General features: G+C 44.9%; 1 protein-coding gene across 1 annotated transcript in view; it reads left to right on the forward strand.

Annotated features, from left to right (window-relative positions):
* The window catches only part of nbas (NBAS subunit of NRZ tethering complex), a 118,480-nt gene that overhangs the window by 2,291 nt on the left and 96,428 nt on the right, over positions 1–19,761 (forward strand). Inside the window, exons 5-18 of the mRNA XM_018730316.2 lie at positions 60–107; positions 1,313–1,356; positions 7,727–7,860; positions 8,270–8,403; positions 10,211–10,309; positions 12,124–12,262; positions 12,442–12,507; positions 13,712–13,840; positions 14,055–14,118; positions 14,941–15,134; positions 16,304–16,579; positions 17,431–17,556; positions 17,970–18,121; positions 19,615–19,752. Of these exons, the coding sequence (XP_018585832.2) occupies positions 60–107; positions 1,313–1,356; positions 7,727–7,860; positions 8,270–8,403; positions 10,211–10,309; positions 12,124–12,262; positions 12,442–12,507; positions 13,712–13,840; positions 14,055–14,118; positions 14,941–15,134; positions 16,304–16,579; positions 17,431–17,556; positions 17,970–18,121; positions 19,615–19,752 (1,743 nt within the window). The remainder of the gene's footprint in view (positions 1–59; positions 108–1,312; positions 1,357–7,726; positions 7,861–8,269; positions 8,404–10,210; positions 10,310–12,123; positions 12,263–12,441; positions 12,508–13,711; positions 13,841–14,054; positions 14,119–14,940; positions 15,135–16,303; positions 16,580–17,430; positions 17,557–17,969; positions 18,122–19,614; positions 19,753–19,761) is intronic.

Consider the following 19,761-nt stretch of genomic DNA (forward strand, 5'->3'; position numbering starts at 1 on the left):
CTGAATTGATGTTTGTTCTGACATTTTATTTATTTTTTGTTCTTTCTCCTGTATTTCAGTAATGGGAAGTTGCTTGCTGTTGTTCAAGATCAATGTCTAGAGATCAGGTAATTTTTTTAAATTAAAACATTTCAGTTTTTGTTCTCCATGCAGCTTCTCAGTGATTACATTGTGTACAATGTTTGGAAAGTTTGGTATTGATTAAATAAAGGTCCAGTGGTTATTGGACCCCAGAGCACAAAAAAAGTAGAAAGGTTCTCCTAATTGTGTATCCATACTCTTTCCTACATGAAGGAAATTGTACTTTTTCTCTGTAGTTGGTTTGTGGTTTTTAATCTAATGGAACCACTCGAATTTCAAGGTATTTGACTTTTTCAGAGCTTTGCTATAAAGACAGAGTAAATCAGAAGTTACCAGTTGGGCCCCATGAAAACCTTCACCCAGCCTGACCTCCCACTGTGTTTCTGTGCATGTGGACATACCTATGTATCTGACAGAAATCCTGAAAGAACACCTTAAGTGGGATAGTTTAATCCTTTTGGTAACAGTTTAAATGTACATTATCTATCAAGTGTGGCATTATGAACATTTCAGTGCAGTAATGTAGGTAGTTTCCCGGAAGTATAAATATCATTTATAAGGTTGTAGTGATGGACTTCCTCAGTCTGTAGTTGGGGCAACGGGTGACGTACAGGTTAAAGTCTTTGCCTTTCAAAGTTAATATCCCTGTAGACCCTTTGATCAAGGTACGTACCCTGAATTGATATAGTATAAATTACATAACTGTATAAACAGAATATTGTATGTAACCAGTGTAAGTCACTTTGGAGAAAAGTATGAGATAAATGAATAAATGTAAATCATACTAAAACATGAAAAAGATAAAAGGGGAGAGGAAACAACTGAGGGGTTTCAGGCAGGGAAGGATAAATCAGTGTAGTTTGCACATTGTACAAAAAGAACTTAGTATACAGACTTACAATTTTAAGTTAGCTTGGAAACGTGTCAAATGAATAAGGAAGACTTGATTTACCCATTGGTGCAGCAGGGTAATTTTTGCTGTATGAATTCAGGGCATGTACAGGTGCAGGGATATAATTGACCTCGGCTTTTCAAATATAAGACGGTGGTTTGAACTAAAAAAGAATAATGCTCTAGTGGAATGAGATCCTGCCTCATTGACCGTGAAGATCCTCGGTGTCTGACAGAACAGCTGTGTTTGGCGTTAAATCCCAGACTTGTTGGTGTTGCAACATGAGGTTTCAGTTGGATTTTGTGTCCCTCTAAATTTGTCCTTTTCATCTGCAACCAGGTCTGCGAGAGATGACTTTGGTTCAGTCATTGGAAAATGCCAAGGTAAAGTACCCAAGTCCCACCCTGGCACATGATCCGTGAAATGACTCATTCCTTGTCTGTCTATAGGAATGCAAATGGTTTTGTGCTTGCAGCTGCATTTCCCTTTTTGAGGTTAAAAGTGCTGACAACAAAGGAATGCTCCTGGTATGACAGGTGTGTTAGACTCATCTTACAAGAAAAAGACGTTGCTTGTTGGGAATGTTTTTGAAAACGCGGAGTCTTGGCTAACTGTGTGTATAGTGTGTATGGGAAAAGTAATTGAGTGTATTTTATCAACCAAGGCTGGTAAATTGGTTGGAGCAAAAGAGCAGCATAGACATGATTCCTCTCTGGACTGAATTTGACACCTTGGTTCAATTCTGCTTTTTAGAGCAATGAAAATATGGACCTCATGGGAAACTCTGCAAAGGGTAACTTATAATGAATTATGGAGAATGAGTGCATTGAAATGTAATTAATATTGCTGCACAGTGTCACACGTATCTGCACTTACCCATACCCCTGCCTCCTGTAGCCAGTCAGTTTGGAGAATGTTTTGGGTTCAGAACTTCTTCCAGTGAAAGGGGACTGCAATCTCAGCATTAGGCCAGAAGTCTATGAGGCAGACTGGGGGGATGAATAATTCAACATATGCAAACTTGAAACTGAAACGTCTGTTGTCAGTGGAGATTCCAGAAACTTCCCATATCAGGGACACTTCCAGGTGAGTGGGCAGCAGGTGGCGTAGCAGTTAGTGCTGTGGCCTTGTAACTAAATGATTAAGGTTCAAATCCGTATTCCCACGTCAGTACTCTTCAAAAAGGTACTTAACCTTAATTGATAGTGAAAATAAACTATCCAGCCGAATGAATAGGTAAATCGATTTAAATAGCTTAGTGTACTAACTTAACATTGTAAGTCACCTTGGAGAAAAGTATCAAATAAAGGAATGAAAAAAAATGAATGGTGCTGTACTGTAAATGGGGATATGGTCAAATGTTGGTTTGTGTTAATGTTTAATGAGTTTTAAAGCAGATGCTTTGGAATCAGATTTTCTTGGTTCAATGCTCTGGGGCAGATTTAATTCGTGTTACCACTATGCCACCTGCTGTCTGCTATAGTTTTTAATCAATTTGCTGGATTCTGTTGAAACAGTTAAAATGAATAAATTGATGTAAGTCATCTTGGTGAATGAGGTGTGTGGGCTGGTAGCACTACATAGAGTTCATTGGAAGTCACTTTGGAGAAAAGTTTGCTAAATAAATAAATGCAAATATAAAATGTCACAGGGTTTGTGTAACCCAGATGTAAATGCAGAATGTTGTTCTTTTTTTTATCTAAAAAGGGAAAAAAAACTAGAAGGAAATTGAGGAGTATAGTAGTAAAGCACATGATGATGACGATTGGTAGAAAGAAGGAATCCACTATGTGACCTTGTGGACCTCCTTATGCTGTACCTTTTGTCTTATCTATAAGGACACGGTAGGGAAAGGAGCTCATTTGAAGGCGACGTGATCCAGGTTGGCTGGCGGGTGCTATTGACACGTCATTAATTACATGGTGGCTGCAGAACGAGCCCCAGTTAATCAGAGTCATCTTGTGCCGGTAATTAACAAAGAACTCCACTCGCGCCAAAACAAATTGACACAATAATCTGATAAAGTGAGCCAATGGAGTGTGTTAATTCAATTCGGCTTCTTCGTTTCCTACCACAAACTCCTAATGTTCCTCCTTTTTTTTTTTTATTATTTTTTTTTCTTCTCCAGTTTCAGTCAAATGTTGGCTTGTGTTAAGGTTTAATGAGTTTTAAAGCAGATGCTTTGGAATCAGATTTTCTTGGTTCGATGCTCTGGGGCAGTCAAGTTAAAAAGGTTGCAATATAAAAATAAATGGAATTAATTTGGCTTTTTAGCATCAGCTCTTTCCCCCCTGAAAGAAACACAGGTGTCATTTCGGATGAGAGAAGTTGACGAATGAAACTGGGAACGACGACTGGGAGGGTCACTGGTGTTCTTGGCCTTCAGCACTCCTGTGGGCCATGCACCTTTTAACTAATCATATTTATTATGATCAAAACTATTGCACTGTTTCTATTTGGGAGAGCATGGTGGTGCAGCTTGTAGCACTGGTTTCTCTCAGCTTTGGCTTTGAATCAGGGATCGAATCTGAATCAGTCGGTATTGAATTCTTTCTCTGTTCTCATTGTTTTCCTCCGGGTGCTCTGGTTTCCTCTTAAAGTCCACTGATTTGTGTTACAGGAGAACTGGTGATACTAACAGTGAATGGAATATAACTTCTGTTAATATTAGTAACAGTATATAGTCACAACCTGAGATGCACCTGTTCGACTTTACAGTTTTATTTAATACCCCTACTCTGGTTAAAATGACAGTTCTGCTAAATGAATAAATGAAAATGAGTTTATAACGACCAAGTATAGGCTTCATGTTTCTCTTGACAGCTGAGCAGCATTTGATACGTGTGCATTTACGTTTTTGTTTAGTAGCAGACTCTCTTCTCCAAACTGACTTTTCTCTGATTTCTTTTGACTTTACTGCTAAATATTGTTTTTCAAATGAAAGGATGAATTAGATACAGATGATATTCAATGTTCCTGCATTATGTTTTGTTTGTGATTGTGTGTTAAGTGTTCATAATGGCAAGTAAATAGCCGTAAAGTATTATACAGTAATTACTGAAAGGAAACTGAATTGTTGTGTTGTATTTTGATAACTAATGTAAACTGTTGAAGTGATTTTAAGATCCGTTTTAATGGGATTTGGTGATATTTGAGCAGAAATGGGGTCTCCTTTTTTGGAGGCTCAAGAACACATTTTAAAATAGAAACTATGCAAACTGCATAGTTGGGTTATGAGAATTCACTTTACAAATGATGTTTCAGGAATGTATTAACTTTGTAAGGTGGGGATGGCTGTTCATATGTAATCTGTGTATTTAATCTGAGTCTTTTTGGTGTTCTTATGATTTGCGATGAGTCTTTATACATCTGAAGGGCTGATGACACATTTTTCTGCCTTTTAAGTGTTTTTGTACCTTTATTCTTTTCTGCTTTTCTGGGCTTTCTTGAAGATTTCCACTTTGTTAGTTCCTGCATTGTCACTATAGGAACGTGAGGCACTGGACAGTGAGATGTTTGTATCAGAAGCCTTTTGGTGGGTCATACATCACTGCTGTTTATCATTACAAAATGAGTCCTACACAAAAAGGGAATTCTGATTATTAAAAAAAAAAAAAAAAGTGCGCTGGTATTTCACACACTGAAGCACATTCTTTGGATCACAGTAGATTAGTGAGCTGAAGCTGAGTGGGGAAGATAAATGATGCTGCTGTACCCTTTTCCAAGGGTGTTTATCATCGGGTACTGTGTCATTCCTCGCGGATGATTTAAAAGGGCATCGTTTCCTAATAATATGAGTTCCCCGGAGAGTGTCTGAAGAGGCGTTGCGGAAAGGAAGTGGCGGTTCACAATCCGCCCTGTTTCCCTGTCCTGCGACTGAAGCGATAAGGCAGTTGCCACGGAGACCAGTACTTTTGGCTGACAGTGTGGTCCAGAGAAAGTCTTGCCGTTCTCAGGAACAATCGCCCAGTTTTCGTGTGAACACTTTTGCTGAGATTTCCATGCACGGCTTAACCCTTTCTAATCTCTTGTTTGTGGTCTTGTGTCATTGGGACACTGTTGTTCTTTTCACTCTTGAACAATTACGTTATTGTCATGACTTTTTAATGCCTTTCTGCAGCCGCTCTTTGGTGACTCTGGTACGTCCACTTTCTGTGTTATTGGCATTGTCTGCATGAGCAATTTATCCCTTCCGCTCTGCGCAATGGAAAATGGGAGGCCATATCTCAAAGTTTTAGTTTTTACTTAACAAAACTGAAAAATGTCAGACACAACCACAGTCAAAATCTTCAGATATCGCAAATTCTGATACTGGTTCTCCAACATAGAATATGCAGAGAATTCACTAATCTGTATCACATTGTGAAAAGTGCACTATATAAAAATACATTTATTTGGAGTCTCTAACTTGCCCTTAGTGTTTCTGTCTGAAATAGGCCTCTGATGGACTGATGCCTTCTGCAGGGTGTACTATAGTTTACGCTCTGTGCTTCTGGGATAGGTTCCTGACCATTGTGAGCCTGCGTTGGACAAGTAGTTATTGATGATAAGTGGATGGATGAATCTAAATTGTACATACCTTTAGAATAATGGTGAAAGCAGTATGAACAAACATAAGATATACTTTCAAGTACAACATGGGATCCATCTTCCTAAGTCAGTGCCATCGATCATAAATCTGTCTTAAGTGAATTCTAAACTCATAAGTGATTTAAAATATTGTCAGATTTTCAAAAAGGGCAGCTTTCAGTTTTCCCTCCCCCGCACACTTCACTGGTACTCTTTACCTGTGTACGGCCGTAAAGTAACCAAAGATCACTAGTTACTGTAAAACAGTGCCTTGCAAAAGTATTCATACTTACTCAAGCAGCAGATTTGTACCCTTTGTTTGTGATGTCTGCAGAGGAATTGCTTTGGTTTTTATTATGTTCCGTTTGTCTGTATAGTATCTGTGACACAGAAGTTGTAATCAGACTAAGAAGTGTTTCATTTGCAGTCCAGCATCTGAAAACATTTGCAGGGTGTGAATATCTTTGCAAGGGCCCTGTACATAATGGAGGTATTCATCTCTGCTGAGCAAATGTGATGGCAGACTTCAGTGGGAACCTCGTATTGGTGAGTCCAGGTAATGGGAAAGGTCAGAATGAAGATTGCAGGGACAGGGTGAGAAACCTCCTTTTTGATGTTGCGTTATCTTGCTCTGTAACAAAGTGCTGCACACACTTCATTATCCTCTTTGAGGAAGATCTCCAAAACACGCTGATGGAAATCAAATGTATTTCGGTTTGACTTCTTATTCCTGTGAAATGTGAAACCCTTACTGCTTCTTCTTTTGCTTGGGGGAGGATATGAAGTGTTTCATATGTTCTACAGGGACAAAAGAGACCTTGACATAATGCAATTAATTGCCACATTCATCCCCCCCCGCTTTCAAGATTTATTCTTTTCTTCATTATATTTTTAAATCTCTGCTTACTTTGTTTTTTGTAAAACAGCCAGTGTTTAATAGGTTCCAGAAATAAGACCTACATGTAAGAGGTTCTTGTCGGATGGAGTTTTTAAAAATTATTTAAATTGCAAAGGCTTGAAAGAAGACTGAACGGATGGGTGGTGGTTCATGCAACTTTGTCTTGTTCTCTCCAGGGCGAAAATAAGGAATATATTGGTTTTGTATAATTAGGCTGTTAGTATTGAGTTGCATCACCTCGGCCCAAACGCTCGTCTCTCACACGGGGCCGTACAGCACAGGCGGCTGCCGATTCCCTGCTTGCTCTGCAAGTGCATGGTGGGCTCTGCCTCCCCCTGTTCCTGTGGGTCTCCTTCAGGTACTCCACCTTCTGCTGCACTGGCTGTCTTGGTGATCAGTTGTTTCCTTCCATGGGGCCTATCACCACAGATAGTGGAATTTGTTTTATTTTAGCACAGCAACTTTTGACCTGAATAACTGGATTTCTGCAATACACAGGCCCCTCATCTTAGGAGCACAAAGTCTCTTTTGCACTAAAGTGCAATAAATAAAACTGCAATGCAGACTTCCCTTGATTTATTCACTGGTAAAAGTCAGATATGGCTAGAGTAAATAAAATAGGTTGTGAAACTCTGACCAACATTAAAATGGCTTTAAAATTGCAGAAAACTGTTTTCATCAGATAAACATGTTCAATATATCTCAACTTACTGATCACCCAGGATTACCAGACACAAGCTGTAAACACTATGGTACTGAGTTGAATTAAGGAGATCCCATACTTCTGCTGTGTTCTGGGTGTGCTTTACTGTTACCTAGTGACTCGGTGGGCAAGCACAGGTCATGTTCACCATTAGACAAATTTTAGGAATTGGATTACTAAATACACTGATACACTTAGAAGATTTACACTGTTTCTATATCTTTGGAAATCTGTTACTCAACCGCTCGTAACACAAGGAGTTGCTGAACTTTTGGTCCTGTCCTATATGTTGGTGACATTGAGCATTGCGGTCAGTTGTGATGTTCAAAGACATTGCTGGGTTTTGAACACTCCTGGCACCAGAGCTGGGGCCCCGAGTCCTGCGGGTTTTAGTACACGTTGCTTTAATTACCACCTGCTTTGCACCTGAAACCCCCAACCAGGTGGCTTTCTGTCTGCTTCATTAGCGAATGGAGCAGGTGTGCAGTGTTGGCCCTTAAGACCATGGCTGTGCTAGAGCTGTGTGAAAGCTGTCACCTGGTGGAAGGATGTGAGCTTTCTGCTGACGTCTGCAATCCTGCAGTGCCCAAGGATCCGAACCCGCTGTGGAGGAGGGTGGCCTGGAGCCAGGACTGCACCTTGCTGGCGCACGCAGACAGCATGGGCACAGTGCGCGTCTTCGACCTGATGGGCAGCGAGCTCTTCGTCATCCCTCCGGTAAGCTCAGCCGAAACCCCACTACTGCTCCCTGCACCGCACACACCTCTTGGGAGCACGTGGAGCTACGAAGACATGTCAGTGCACTAACAGGGCTGTGTGTCTCAGAGCTGCTGGCTTGCTGCACCCATAATCTCCTGCTTCTAGGAGTGCCTCACCTGCTTCAGAGCCTCCCTCTATCTCTAGTCCCTTTTCTCAGCCCCCCCACCCATCACTCGCACCCTACTGCATCACGACTTTTCCAGCCTTATTCAGCTTAGGATGCATGTTTGCTGCAATAATGCTGACTTCAGCATACAAATGCACACAGCACATGAATTAAGAAGAGGGAAAAAGGCACTCTTGGAGATGTGAATAACAAGGTAATCAAGGACCTCTTTTTGACCTGCTCCCTTCCCTTCCCGCCCAGACTGCCAGCTTCCCAGGGGATTTCAGCTATGCCGTGGCAGGCCTTATCTTCTTGGAGTACACGAGCAGTGCCCAGTGGTCCGCGGAGCTACTGGTCATCACCTACAGGGGTCATCTCAAAAGTTACCTGGTCAGGTAGGGGTGAGCTCACTTTAATCCAGCCAGTATCCCTGTCTGATAAGGTCCGGATGGGTGTCCAGACATTCCAGAATTCCTTTGAGTTCTCATGGGGATCAAATATTAATTTCTCAAGTTGAAGTAATAGGTTGGGCATCTACATGTTTCCTGAGGGAGGAGCCACAGTTCTGCTCTGAAGGGTTGCTAGTTTGTAGACATGTTTAAAAGCTCCTCTGTCATACTTTGGAGCTGTGTGACTCCTGTGGCAGTCTGGATGTGATTGACAGTTCTGAAACATTAGCTCTGGAACAGTTGGTGCTTCTGCAGCCTCCTGGTCAGTGTCTCGTGGAGCCCATTGCATGTGGACTCAGGATAAAGATACACACCATCAAATATGATAGCATCGCCTCTGCTTCACAGATAATTTGTCTATCTGCATCACCCAAGATCAGCATAATTCTGCTGTGTTTAAATTTTGTCAGAGGTCTGAATTTCTTCCGATTAAATCAGACTGTAGCCAAGGCGTCTCGGGGTTGCTCATTGCAGAGGAGTGACGTGGGCTTGCCTCACTGTCATTTTGTCACTTGCTCGCAGCGTTTGGGAAAAGCTCTATTTACAGCTCGCTCGCTGTGATCAGGGCTCTCGGCTCCCTGCTCACGTCACTCTCATTGGAAGTCGCACCTAGGGTCTGCACAGTTTAAATAATGCAGAATATGCCATTTAAACTGTCTGTGGAACTTGCTTTTCTGTGAAATTGCACATATTCAGGGTAAAAAAAAAAACTGTTGAGGAAACTGTTTTCCCATCTGTTAAGTGTTTGTATTGCTTTTAAATGTTTGTTTTCACACACTCAGCGGGCATTGCCGTGTGTGTGTGTCTGTCTGTCTTTACCAACCCCACACCAGATTAACAGACACAGATGGGCTGGAGGAGCTCTGCTGTTGGACCATTTCAGATTCTTAACCTTAAATGTTTGGGTAAAATTGTATATAAATGAAAAGTACATGCTAGAAAGTTTAATAGTAATGGTGATGTGTTCATCAAGGTTTATATTCAATGTAAATGAGCTTTTCCCTCATTTTGGCTCAAGTTTCCCGTCCAGTACCCATCTTACCCCTTCCCTGGTGCGTCCTTTCCTGTGTCTCCTTCTGTTGGCAAAGGGCTAATAGGACACATAACCAGCTTATGGGTCATTTGCTGTGTTGGGAACAAAAGAGCAGTTTAAGAGCTTTAAGCTTTAAGGAGCCTCTTAATTAGCTATACAGTTTCGCTAAATAAATTCTGATTAGCTTCACAGTGTTGGCTAATAAAGTCCTGATTTATTACGTCCCGATTCTTTGAGTTCTTGTGGTGATAAATACTTTTGTGTTTATGTAGGGCTTATACAGAAATCTGAGAATGGTGAAAACAGAGTAAAATTAATACATAAAATATTTGTACAAGTATGAAGAGTTGTTTTGTTGTGAAATTTAAATTAGCACAAGTTTACAGAGATGCTGATAAGTTTACTGTCATTCTCACACTGATGGCCCCTTCTGAGGTGTTAGTAGTAGTAATTTATCTAAAAGTCTACTACTATTAGCTAAGTGGATTTTTTTTTAAAAATATATACCAAAAAATTTTTACCTATTTAGACTGCTGGATAATTTAGTAAAACTATCCCCTATCTCTCAAGGGGACATAAGAAGGCCTTTTTCCGCATCTTGAACTGCTGCTTGCTACACCACCAAATGCTGGTTACAGTTTTAGTGCCTTAACTGGTACACCCCCTGCTGGCCACTGTAGCAGCCCATTCACATGTGTTTCCTCCCCCTCATTGACTCAGCGTGGGGACCAATCAGGGCTTCCAAGAGAGCCACAGCTTCAGCTTTGCCACGCACTACGACCATGGCATCACTGCTGCTCTATACCACCCTGGACACCGGTAAGTTCCATTCTGATTGCCAGGCTCTGCCTGCCTGGGGGACGCCTCTCGAGTGTTGGTGGGGGAGCAGGGGGGTCGAGGGTTGGGGGGGGGGCTGACGACTGCAGTACAGCTGAGATTCCCGCCAGTCCCGTCGCAGAGCCTCATTGTCAATTGATTGCACCTGGTGCTGGAGTCGCACAATCACTCTGACCTGTAAGACAGAAACGCTCTGTCCCTGGTCTTACCAAAAAGGGTCTTTATTTCTTTGCTGCTGAACAGTGTATTGATCTACAATAAAATTTGACTTGATTTTTTAAATAGAAAGGACACGTGATGTGTTCATGCCTGTGATGTGTAAGATGCAGTAAATTACTACGTATATTTAATGATGCAGATTTATGCTGATCGCTCATACATACAGCAGAAGGCTGCTGTATTGGTGATAGTGGGGCCGTAGCTCTAGCTGGGAGGTGTGTGTGTGTGTGTGTGTGTGTGTGAGAGAGAGAGAGAGAGAGAGAGAGAGAGAGAGAGAGAGAGAGAGAGAGACACACAGATGTATACCTTATTATTCAGTATGTATGTAATGATGAGTCTTCCTTGTTGCCAGACCGATTTACATGCAAAAGACAGTTCCATCCAGCAGGTGGCGCAGTTTTGGAGGCCCTGCTCCACCAATGTGGACAATATTCTGTACAGTACATAATATAGCAATAACATGGCTGCTAAACCAACGCGCAGTGCTGTAACAGACTCTTTTCCCAGCCTGCTCCTGCTGCAGCATGCCGCACTGCTGGGAGGCCTTATTAATTTTGAGGCGGGTGCATTAAATGAAATAAAAAGGTCTGTTTGCCCCCGTCTGCTTTCTTTATAGGTGCAGTTTGAAGTTCATTTTCTCCCTGCTGTAATTACACAGCGAAGTTCATAGTATGCTTAGCCATATGCTTAATGGCGTGTTATATCCATAAATGTGCATGTTGATGCAGTTGGGGATGGGGGCATGTATGAGAATTTGTAAACAAGTTTGAATATGGGTTGTTTTCCTAAGCTCCGCCAGAGGGCAGTGTGTATCCAAGGTGGGGTTTATTATTTTAATTTTACTGCTGTCTTCCTGCCCCCCCAACATCCATTGTCATCGCCTGCATTTTAATAACTCGAAGCATTGTCATGGACATCATGAGACGATGTTTGCCAAAATGCGTAGGTAGTCTTTCATTGAATTTATCACCGGGCCGCAGTCGCCCTGAGCGAGCCGTGACGATAGAGCCTCGGCAAACGGCATCCTTCAGCGCCACTGCGGCTTGGTGGCTTTGTTCACTTGCCACGTGTGACAGCGGGCTGCGGCCTGTTTTCGTCATGCGTGTTGAAAAATGAATTATCCCGTCACATTGGCCTCTCGTTAGCACAGAGTTCAAACGAGGTGCTGCGGCGTTAAAGCTGGTGCCGTTCTCTTGGTTTAGCTGAGAGGCACGAGAGCTCTTTCACTACCATGGATAAATGGTGGAATAGACTGAACTCTGTGGTGTAGGTGGACACGGGGGAGCCATCCTGTTGAAGGAAGTCCTTAGCCTTCACTCGCGGTTGCCCATTACCTTGGTACTCGAACTCGCAGGAAGTGATCGCCATTGAATTTAGGACGTTTTGCTTGGCAGGTCAGGATCAAAGACCGAGAGGACTGCAAACCCACAAACTGACCCCTGGTAGCTGGGGTGAGCATGTGTATTTGGGCGGGGCCAGTGGACAGGATGTCGATTGGAGGCTGGGCTTAGAGGTTGCTCTTTTGTACAGATTATTGCATCGTTAACCACTTCCATATGCTCCTCTGCTGTCCCCAGGCTGCTGCTGGTGGGGGGCTGCGAGGTGGGGGGCTGCGAGGCCTCCAAGGCTAGCCGCAGTGGACTGACTGCATGGAGGGTGTTGTCCGGGTCCCCCCACTACAAACAGGTGACCAGCGCAGAGGCCGATCTGGGCTTGGTGAGTGATGGAGAACAGTCTCTCTCTCTCTCTCTCTCTCTCTCTCTCTCAAAGAGCCACAGTCATTGTCATTACTCCGGGAGTGACCTTGGCGGGTAGAGCGCCCAATGCCGCACTCCTTTGCTCCTGTTCTGCCCTCAGGCAGCAGCACTCACCCAGCCTCTTTTCTTGTCCCGCAGGCCCAGAGACGAGGGCTCTTCAGATTTCCCAGCTTTCGTTTCTTTTCCAGGCAAGGCAATGAGAAGGTAATTTTGCCTGCACTCGTGTTTCATAAGCGATGTAACTTTTTTTTTTTTTAATAGCAGGTTTGATTAAATGCTCTACACATGGGACCCAGCCATGTTTAGTGGCTCTCGCTGTCCACAGGAACGATACATCTGGTACACACCACACCGCCATACGTCCCGCTACAGTGCAGGAGTTCTGCATGGTGCCAGACTCTGAAGTCACGGAAGGGTCGTTTATACCCTAAGTCACTGTGCTCACCAAGACGGTCTTACGTAGGGTGTTGGACACGCGTTGCACACATCCTGTGTTGTTTTCCTTATTTTTTGAGCCTTAAACAAGAATGAATCATTTTAATTTGCTGTCTTTGTCCAAGGCAGCTTACATCGGTAGATGTGCTACGCCGCACTCCGTACATTTATTCACCTATTTAGGTAGCAGAGCAGTATAGCACGCATACTCTCTCTCTCTCTCTCTCTCTCTCTCTCTCTCTCTCTCTCTCTCTCACACACACACACCAATCCAACAGATACCCATGTCTTTGGACTGTGAAAGGAAACCAGAGCACCTAGAAGAAACGCATGCAAGCTTTTCACAGACCTAGCCAGATTTAAATTCTAACAGCACCAACCAGGTGCTGTGAGGCACTAGCCCTACCTGCTGTGCCACCGTGGTGCCTTCAGCTTAGTCATTGGAGTGTTTCGCTCTTAACTCATCCTGTGGTGAGAAGCAGAGTGATGCGTTCAGAGTGTGACAGTGTGTCCTTATCAGGTGTGCGACTGGGGAATCCCATCGTGCCACGCTCCTAATTGGATGTGTCTCCTCAACCCCAGCCCTGCAAGCCAGGGGTCGTCGCTGTCGAGAAGAAACGAGCTCTTAATTGGGCGCTGCTGTTGAACAACGGCGAATAAATGAATTAATGACGGAGCGCGCGCTCCGCGTTAATGTGTTCCCGTTTAGAAAGGGTCACAGATTGCCGCTGCTCTGGTTTGTGTGGCAGAATGGAATCGATTGCGTGCTACATTGAGAGGATCCTTAGCGCCGGCCTCCAGGTAGTCGGCTACTTCAGCGTTGCAGTCCCACTAGAGGCCCTGCAGCGGCACTCGTGGGAAGGCTGCTTAATCTAAGCTGTTTCCTTAAAAGCATCCAGCTGTTTTAGTAGCTTAAGTGTCTATCAGGACAATCGGTGATGGTGATGTCATGTGGGAAAACTTGTCACGGCAGGACGGCATATTCCGGATGAGCCTTTCCCCTGACGGCTCCGCCTTGGCAGCAATCCACTTCTCAGGTCAGCTGACGCTGTGGGAGGTGCCTTCCCTGCGGCAGAGCGGCGCATGGATACAGGAGTCCCAGGTAGCCGCCTCTCCTTCAGGTGTTCCCTTTCCTCCGCTCCTCTCTGGCTCCCGGAAGGTCCCTGCATGGCGACGTCAAAGGCTCGCTGGTTGTGTGTATAATCTCCGAATTACGGGATTTTTGAGTTGCCACCCCCTGCCCTGTAACTCCCCCACCACCGTCCTGCTTCAGTGAATGAAACATAAGCAGCTTAACCACCCCTGTCTTCCAACAGCCAGGATTCGATGAGATGAACCCGGAGTGGAGGAACTCACTGGAGAAAAGGAGGAAAATGAAAGGTATTCTTACCTGTTTGCTGTCTGAGAAGCCACAGAGGCACCAGACTGGGAGCCACTGTTAAGCCAGGCGCCTCTCGCATATACCGTCAAACTGGGGTAGTAATAGCGACAAAACAAGGGTTGAGAAGGAAGAAAGACCATCGACGCAGATGGACGTTGGGCTATGTGCGCAGTCCCTAGCTGCATCCCACAGGGCAGCAATGCAGCGTCGAACCCATGTCACTCCACTGAAGAGAGAGCAACTCTTATCACAGGCAACCCAGGAGACTTTCGCTTTCACAAGAGTTGTACATCAGGAACTGATTTACATTCACATTTATTAAGCCGGCACTCTTTACCAAAGCAACGTAGAAAAGCACCTCAAAGACAGACGAAGAGCTGTAGACAAAGGAACAGGAATATTGACACACAGCTTGTGTGTTTGATACCTCCATGTTGCTGGTTCACATCCCTCTGGTAGCTCGTATAGGAGTGACATTCAAATAGCAAATATATGGATAGTCATAGCAGATGGGGTTGGACTCATTTGTGGAGCTATCAGGAGAGAAGAGGCTCTGAAAGACATGCTTTTGACACCGTTCTTGGATGCCGAGAGGGGTTCAGCAGTTCTGAGGGTCAGAGGGAGTTTATTCCACCCCATTGTGACCAAAACCGCAAACTGGCAGACTGTTTGAATTTTTTCGGGTCATGAGTGGCATCACCAGGTGGACAGAGGTAGAGGAGCACAGTGCTTTCATTGAGAGTAAGGAATGGTAAAGAAACATGAAACATTCTGTTCCATGGTGCTTTAGAGACTCTCTGTCTGTCCTTCCTTCCACCCAGATAAGGAGCAGTACTACCCGCTGCTGGATGTCAACTGGTGGAGCGAGAGTGCTGTGATCCTGGCCCGTTGCTCTGGAGCGCTCACCGTCTCGTCCGTGCGGACTCTGCGCAACCTGCTGGGCAAGTCCTGCGAGTGGTTTGAACCTTCTCCGCAGGTCACCACTGCCCATGATGGGGGCTTCCTCAGCCTGGAGGTACAGCCCACCCGCACATGTTCTGTGTCTGGTTAGAGAGGCCACATAGCTTTCCTTTTGGACCTCGTTTTGACAAGCCTTACCTATAGTTTACTCCAGTCACAGGCTTTGTGCTGAATTTGAGGGCTTCAGTTATAGCAGGACAGGAGGTGGCGCAGTGGTTAGAGCAATCGGTTGTTGAAGGACCTGCGTCTGCTGTAGTACCCTTGACTGAAGTACTTGCCTTGAGCTGAAACTGTAAAAAAGATCCAGCTGTATCAATGGGTAAATCACTGTAAGAAGTAGTATTTGAGTAACAGATGTTAACATTGTTTTGTTAAAACCAAGAGTAACTAGGAGTGATGTCCTACAGTTTGAATTATTTTATCCCAGAGCTGTCATGGTGGTGGATGGTGTCTGCCTGTCTGTCTTTCCTCCCGTTCTTTATCATTGAGCATGTTTCTGGCACCAGATCCGTGGAGTGAGTGATAACGGCAGTGATTGTCCTCAGTTTGTTCCGCTGGACATTTTACCGCACATTTATAATGTCCTTAATTATAGCTATAAGTGTACATGATGGATTGCCGTTCTTATCGTTCTGGGGAGGCATAATAAACAACATTAATGGTGAAGTATTTATGGTAACTACACTCTCAGTGAAACAGCCCTGTTCCTCGTCTGTTTTTATTTTTTGCCATGTGCAATTTGGCACGTGAAGCCATTCCATGTGAAGCTCGGAGAACCTTCCATGCAGTTGATCTACCAGCCCAACGGTTAAAATAAATAAAATAATCAAAAAGGGTTTAGCACTTTGCTTCAATAAAGCATACATCTTTCTTGTTCCCTTTTTGAGTGTTTTTTTAAATGAAAGATGTGAGCGAGGTCTTTAGCCCAAGGGAATCCAGCCAAGATCACAAAGGCTTCAACAGTTGTTCATTCATCAGACTTTGGTATCACAAGGATTTACCACATCTGAAAGGCAGCCCACGTGTGATTAGTTGAGTGGCTGAGGTTCTGTGCACAGTGTTATGGTACAGTATTAAGTGTGTCTTATGTGGTATGGTGTTGCAGTAGTGTTACATGGTGTGGTCAAGGTTATGATATGCAGTTTTAGATGGGTTTCTTAACCACTCCACTGGGTTCTTAACCTACATTAGAAGTCCATTCTCCCTCCCGCTCCCCTTCCTCAGTGTGAGACAAAGCTGGCTCCAAAGAGGCCCCGTCCTGAGAGCGGCGCGGGTGCGGTCATGGGCGAGGATGACTGTGGCGCCGCCGATGATGACTCGAGCTCTGAGGATGAGGGCTCTGCCCGGGCTCGCTACCTGGGCTATGTACAGAGGGGGCTCTACTACGTGACGGAGATGGAGCGGTTTGCTCCGCCACGGAAACGCCCACGAACTGTAATGAAGAACTACCGCCTTGTAAGCCTGAGGTCCACCACGCCAGAGGAGCTCTACCAGAGGAAGGTCTGTTTTCCAGCATGCCTTGGTCATCATCCTCGCATCTGTCCTGCAGGGTTCTTGCTGTAGAACTTCAGAGTATAGACAGTAGTTAATGATTTGGTGTGTACCTTTAGATCTGCTAACCGAGTGTTTTGTGTATGATTGTCTTCGGGGAGAGGATGTGCATGCGTGCGTGTGTGTTCAACCAGTTGATCTTGAACACGTGGTGATGCACACAGAGGGGTCTTCAAAGATGAGTTTCCTGTTGCTTTCCACCCTCTGACTCGCTTGAAGTTCTTTTAATGGTTCTTTCACATGGCATGCAGCTTCTGGAAATCTCGCACGCGCGCACACACACACACTGTGTGTATATATACACACACGCCCCCAGGTGTCTCTACTCCCTTGTCTCCCATATTTCGTTCTTTGTCAGAGGTGCAGAGAACAGCAGTACTGGCCCAAAGCTGCCGCAAGCAATATCGTGTTTCAGTTTACGTTTTGTCGCATTTTTAATGAGGACGCCATCCTTGCTGTTATTTGTTTGTCCTCACAGGCAGCGCACGGGAACCAGCTGTTTGCCTTATTGCTTTTGTGCTCTGAATTTAATTTTGGTGGTTAATATTTTGCTAATAATAAATCGCATCAGGCGGTTTTTTTTTTATTTTTATTTATTTGTCTTTTCCCACCTCTTCCTACCACTGCCCACGTTGTTTCCCAAAGCGCTCGCTACATATAATCCGCCTCAAAATCAAATGAGCCGACGCGCAGCAGAAGTGTGCGTGGCATGTGGGTTTAGTCTGTTGGTCGGCCCTCGCACGGCAGCTGTTGGCGCATCTCTCAAGCTCATGCCGATGAGTTTTCCCACCGCTCTTTAGATTGACAGCGAGGAGTACGGAGAGGCCCTGTCCTTGGCGCAGGCTTATGATCTCGACTCAGACCTCGTCTACCAGCGCCAGTGGAGGAAGTCTCCTGTGAGCATCGCATCCATCCAGGATTACTTGGTGAGTTCAGTGGATGTGGCCAGAGGGCTGTTTTAAAATCAGATTGTCTTTAAAACACCTTTTCTAGAGGAACCTAAAGCTGTATTATTGTGAAGGTTAATTACATGTTGCTCATTTGCATTTATTTGGTGTAGCTGTAACTTTTCTCCAAAGTCACTGGTCACATTAAGCCACTTAATCATTTATCCTACCAGGTCGTTTTCACTGTATCAATTCAGGTTAAGTACCATAATCAAGGGTATTATGGCTGGAGGTGGGATTCAAATGTGGGTTCACTGAGTGCAAAGGCATTAACCACTATGTCGCCTGCTGCCTTCCAAAATGTGTATCGCTAATCAGGGTATTGCACTGAATTGTGCTGTAGCCGGTCTGGGTCTGTACCTGGCTGACCCCCGGTGGGTTGTGTGTTTCAGAGCAAGATCAGGAAGCGCTCATGGGTCCTGCACGAGTGTGTGGAACGGGTACCTGAGAACGTGGATGCTGCCAAGGAGCTCCTGCAGTATGGCCTGAAGGGCACCGACCTAGAAGCGCTCATTGCGATCGGCAACGGCCAGGATGGTGGGAGGTGCGTTTCCCACTCCCCTTCTCCTCTCTCCCAATCTCTTCCTTCATTTTTTAATAGCTAACAATTTCATCTCTCCTTTTCTCTTGTACTCTCTTTCTCACCCTGTCTCTGCAGGAGGGTGTTCCCCTCTCCACAATTCTGTCTCTTTTTACACCTCACTCTCAGCAATTAATAGCTCCTGAACCACTAGGGGATGCTTCTCCACAGTCTCATTTTCACTACCATTTATGAGTTTGTTTATGAGTTTCAGAGCCCCATAAGTCCACTTCCAGATCTTTGTCATTTTTCTAAATAAGCCAGAAAAGGCCAGAGGGCTGAACCCTTGCTTCCCTCCTGGTGACTTTGACCGTTGGCGTTTTCACACCTAATTTCCATTGGACAATGGGAGCTGCTTTAAAAGAAATGCAGTTAAGTGTAGAAAAGGATGAAGTTGCAGAGGAAGGCAGCTCCGATAAAGGCGTCATGCACGAGTAAGTTGACGCTAAATCCATTATGATAGGAGTCTAAAAGGAGCGCAGCCCGCAGCCCGGCGCTGATGAAGTGGCCGACGCTGTAAGCGATCGTCATGCAAATGGGAGTCGTAATGGCGGGCACGTGCCGTTTCCCCAGCCAGGATGGATTTTCTCATCGCAGGCCTCCTGCTACTGCTTTCAGTTAAACGCCAACCGCTGTGACAATGAAGGTTCTGGATAAAAACAAACGCTCCCTCCCACCCTCACAGCAGTGGGAACAACAGAAGAGATTGGACAATCCTTCACATTTCTCTTTTTTTGCTTTTGGCATAAAGACGTAATATCCTCCTCCTGTTGCTGTACTGTCACACCATACCATACCTTCCTGCCACCGCTGTCTGCAGGAACTCAGTTCTCTGGGAGGCAGTAAAATGATGAGGTGAACAGAAATCTGCCCTGGATTAGTGTCCGACAGGCAAGTTAATAAAATGTAACGGTGGTAATAATGATAATTAACTTCTGCAGCATTTGTCCCTTAAACCCCGAGGTGGAGTGGGAAAGGGAGGCGAGATTGTTCATCTGCCATCATCTCAGCACACCTTTGCTTAACACCACCCCATCCCGAGTGATGTGAGCATCCCTAAACAACACTCCTCAGACTCCTCCCTGGTGCTCTGTAGGTCTGCATGAAGAGCCACAGTGGGTTCTTATCCTCCGATGAGGAGCCGTTAACAGAGGCGCAGATAGAATTCACATGTTGGTTTGCCTACCTGATTATTCTCGCGCTCTCTTTTGATAATAGAAAGCAATCCCATTTTCACACTCCACAGATAAGTGGAATAAATCTCTGCTGCGTCTGTCTGCAGGGCAGCCTTGCAGCGCTCAGACCGCGGCGCGACGCGCATTTTGACAATTCAAAGATGGATTTCGCTAATCTTGTATTGACTTGCAACGCCAAGGTTGTTCTCCATGTTTATGAACATTGATTTCTTCTGTACCCTCCACCCCCCACGGTCCTGCCCCCCCAATCCTTGGATGCAGATTCATCCTGCCTGGTGACGTGGATGTGGACGACGAGCCCTATGAAGAATTCCTCTCGCCGGCAGAGGAGCTCCGCAGGAAGAAAGAGCTGGAGGCTCGAAGGAGGCTAGAGCTGTTGGATAAGGTGGACTTCAGCAGGTAATTCCT

Source organism: Scleropages formosus, chromosome 1 (genome assembly GCF_900964775.1).
Source record: "Scleropages formosus chromosome 1, fSclFor1.1, whole genome shotgun sequence".
Taxonomy (NCBI): domain Eukaryota; kingdom Metazoa; phylum Chordata; class Actinopteri; order Osteoglossiformes; family Osteoglossidae; genus Scleropages; species Scleropages formosus.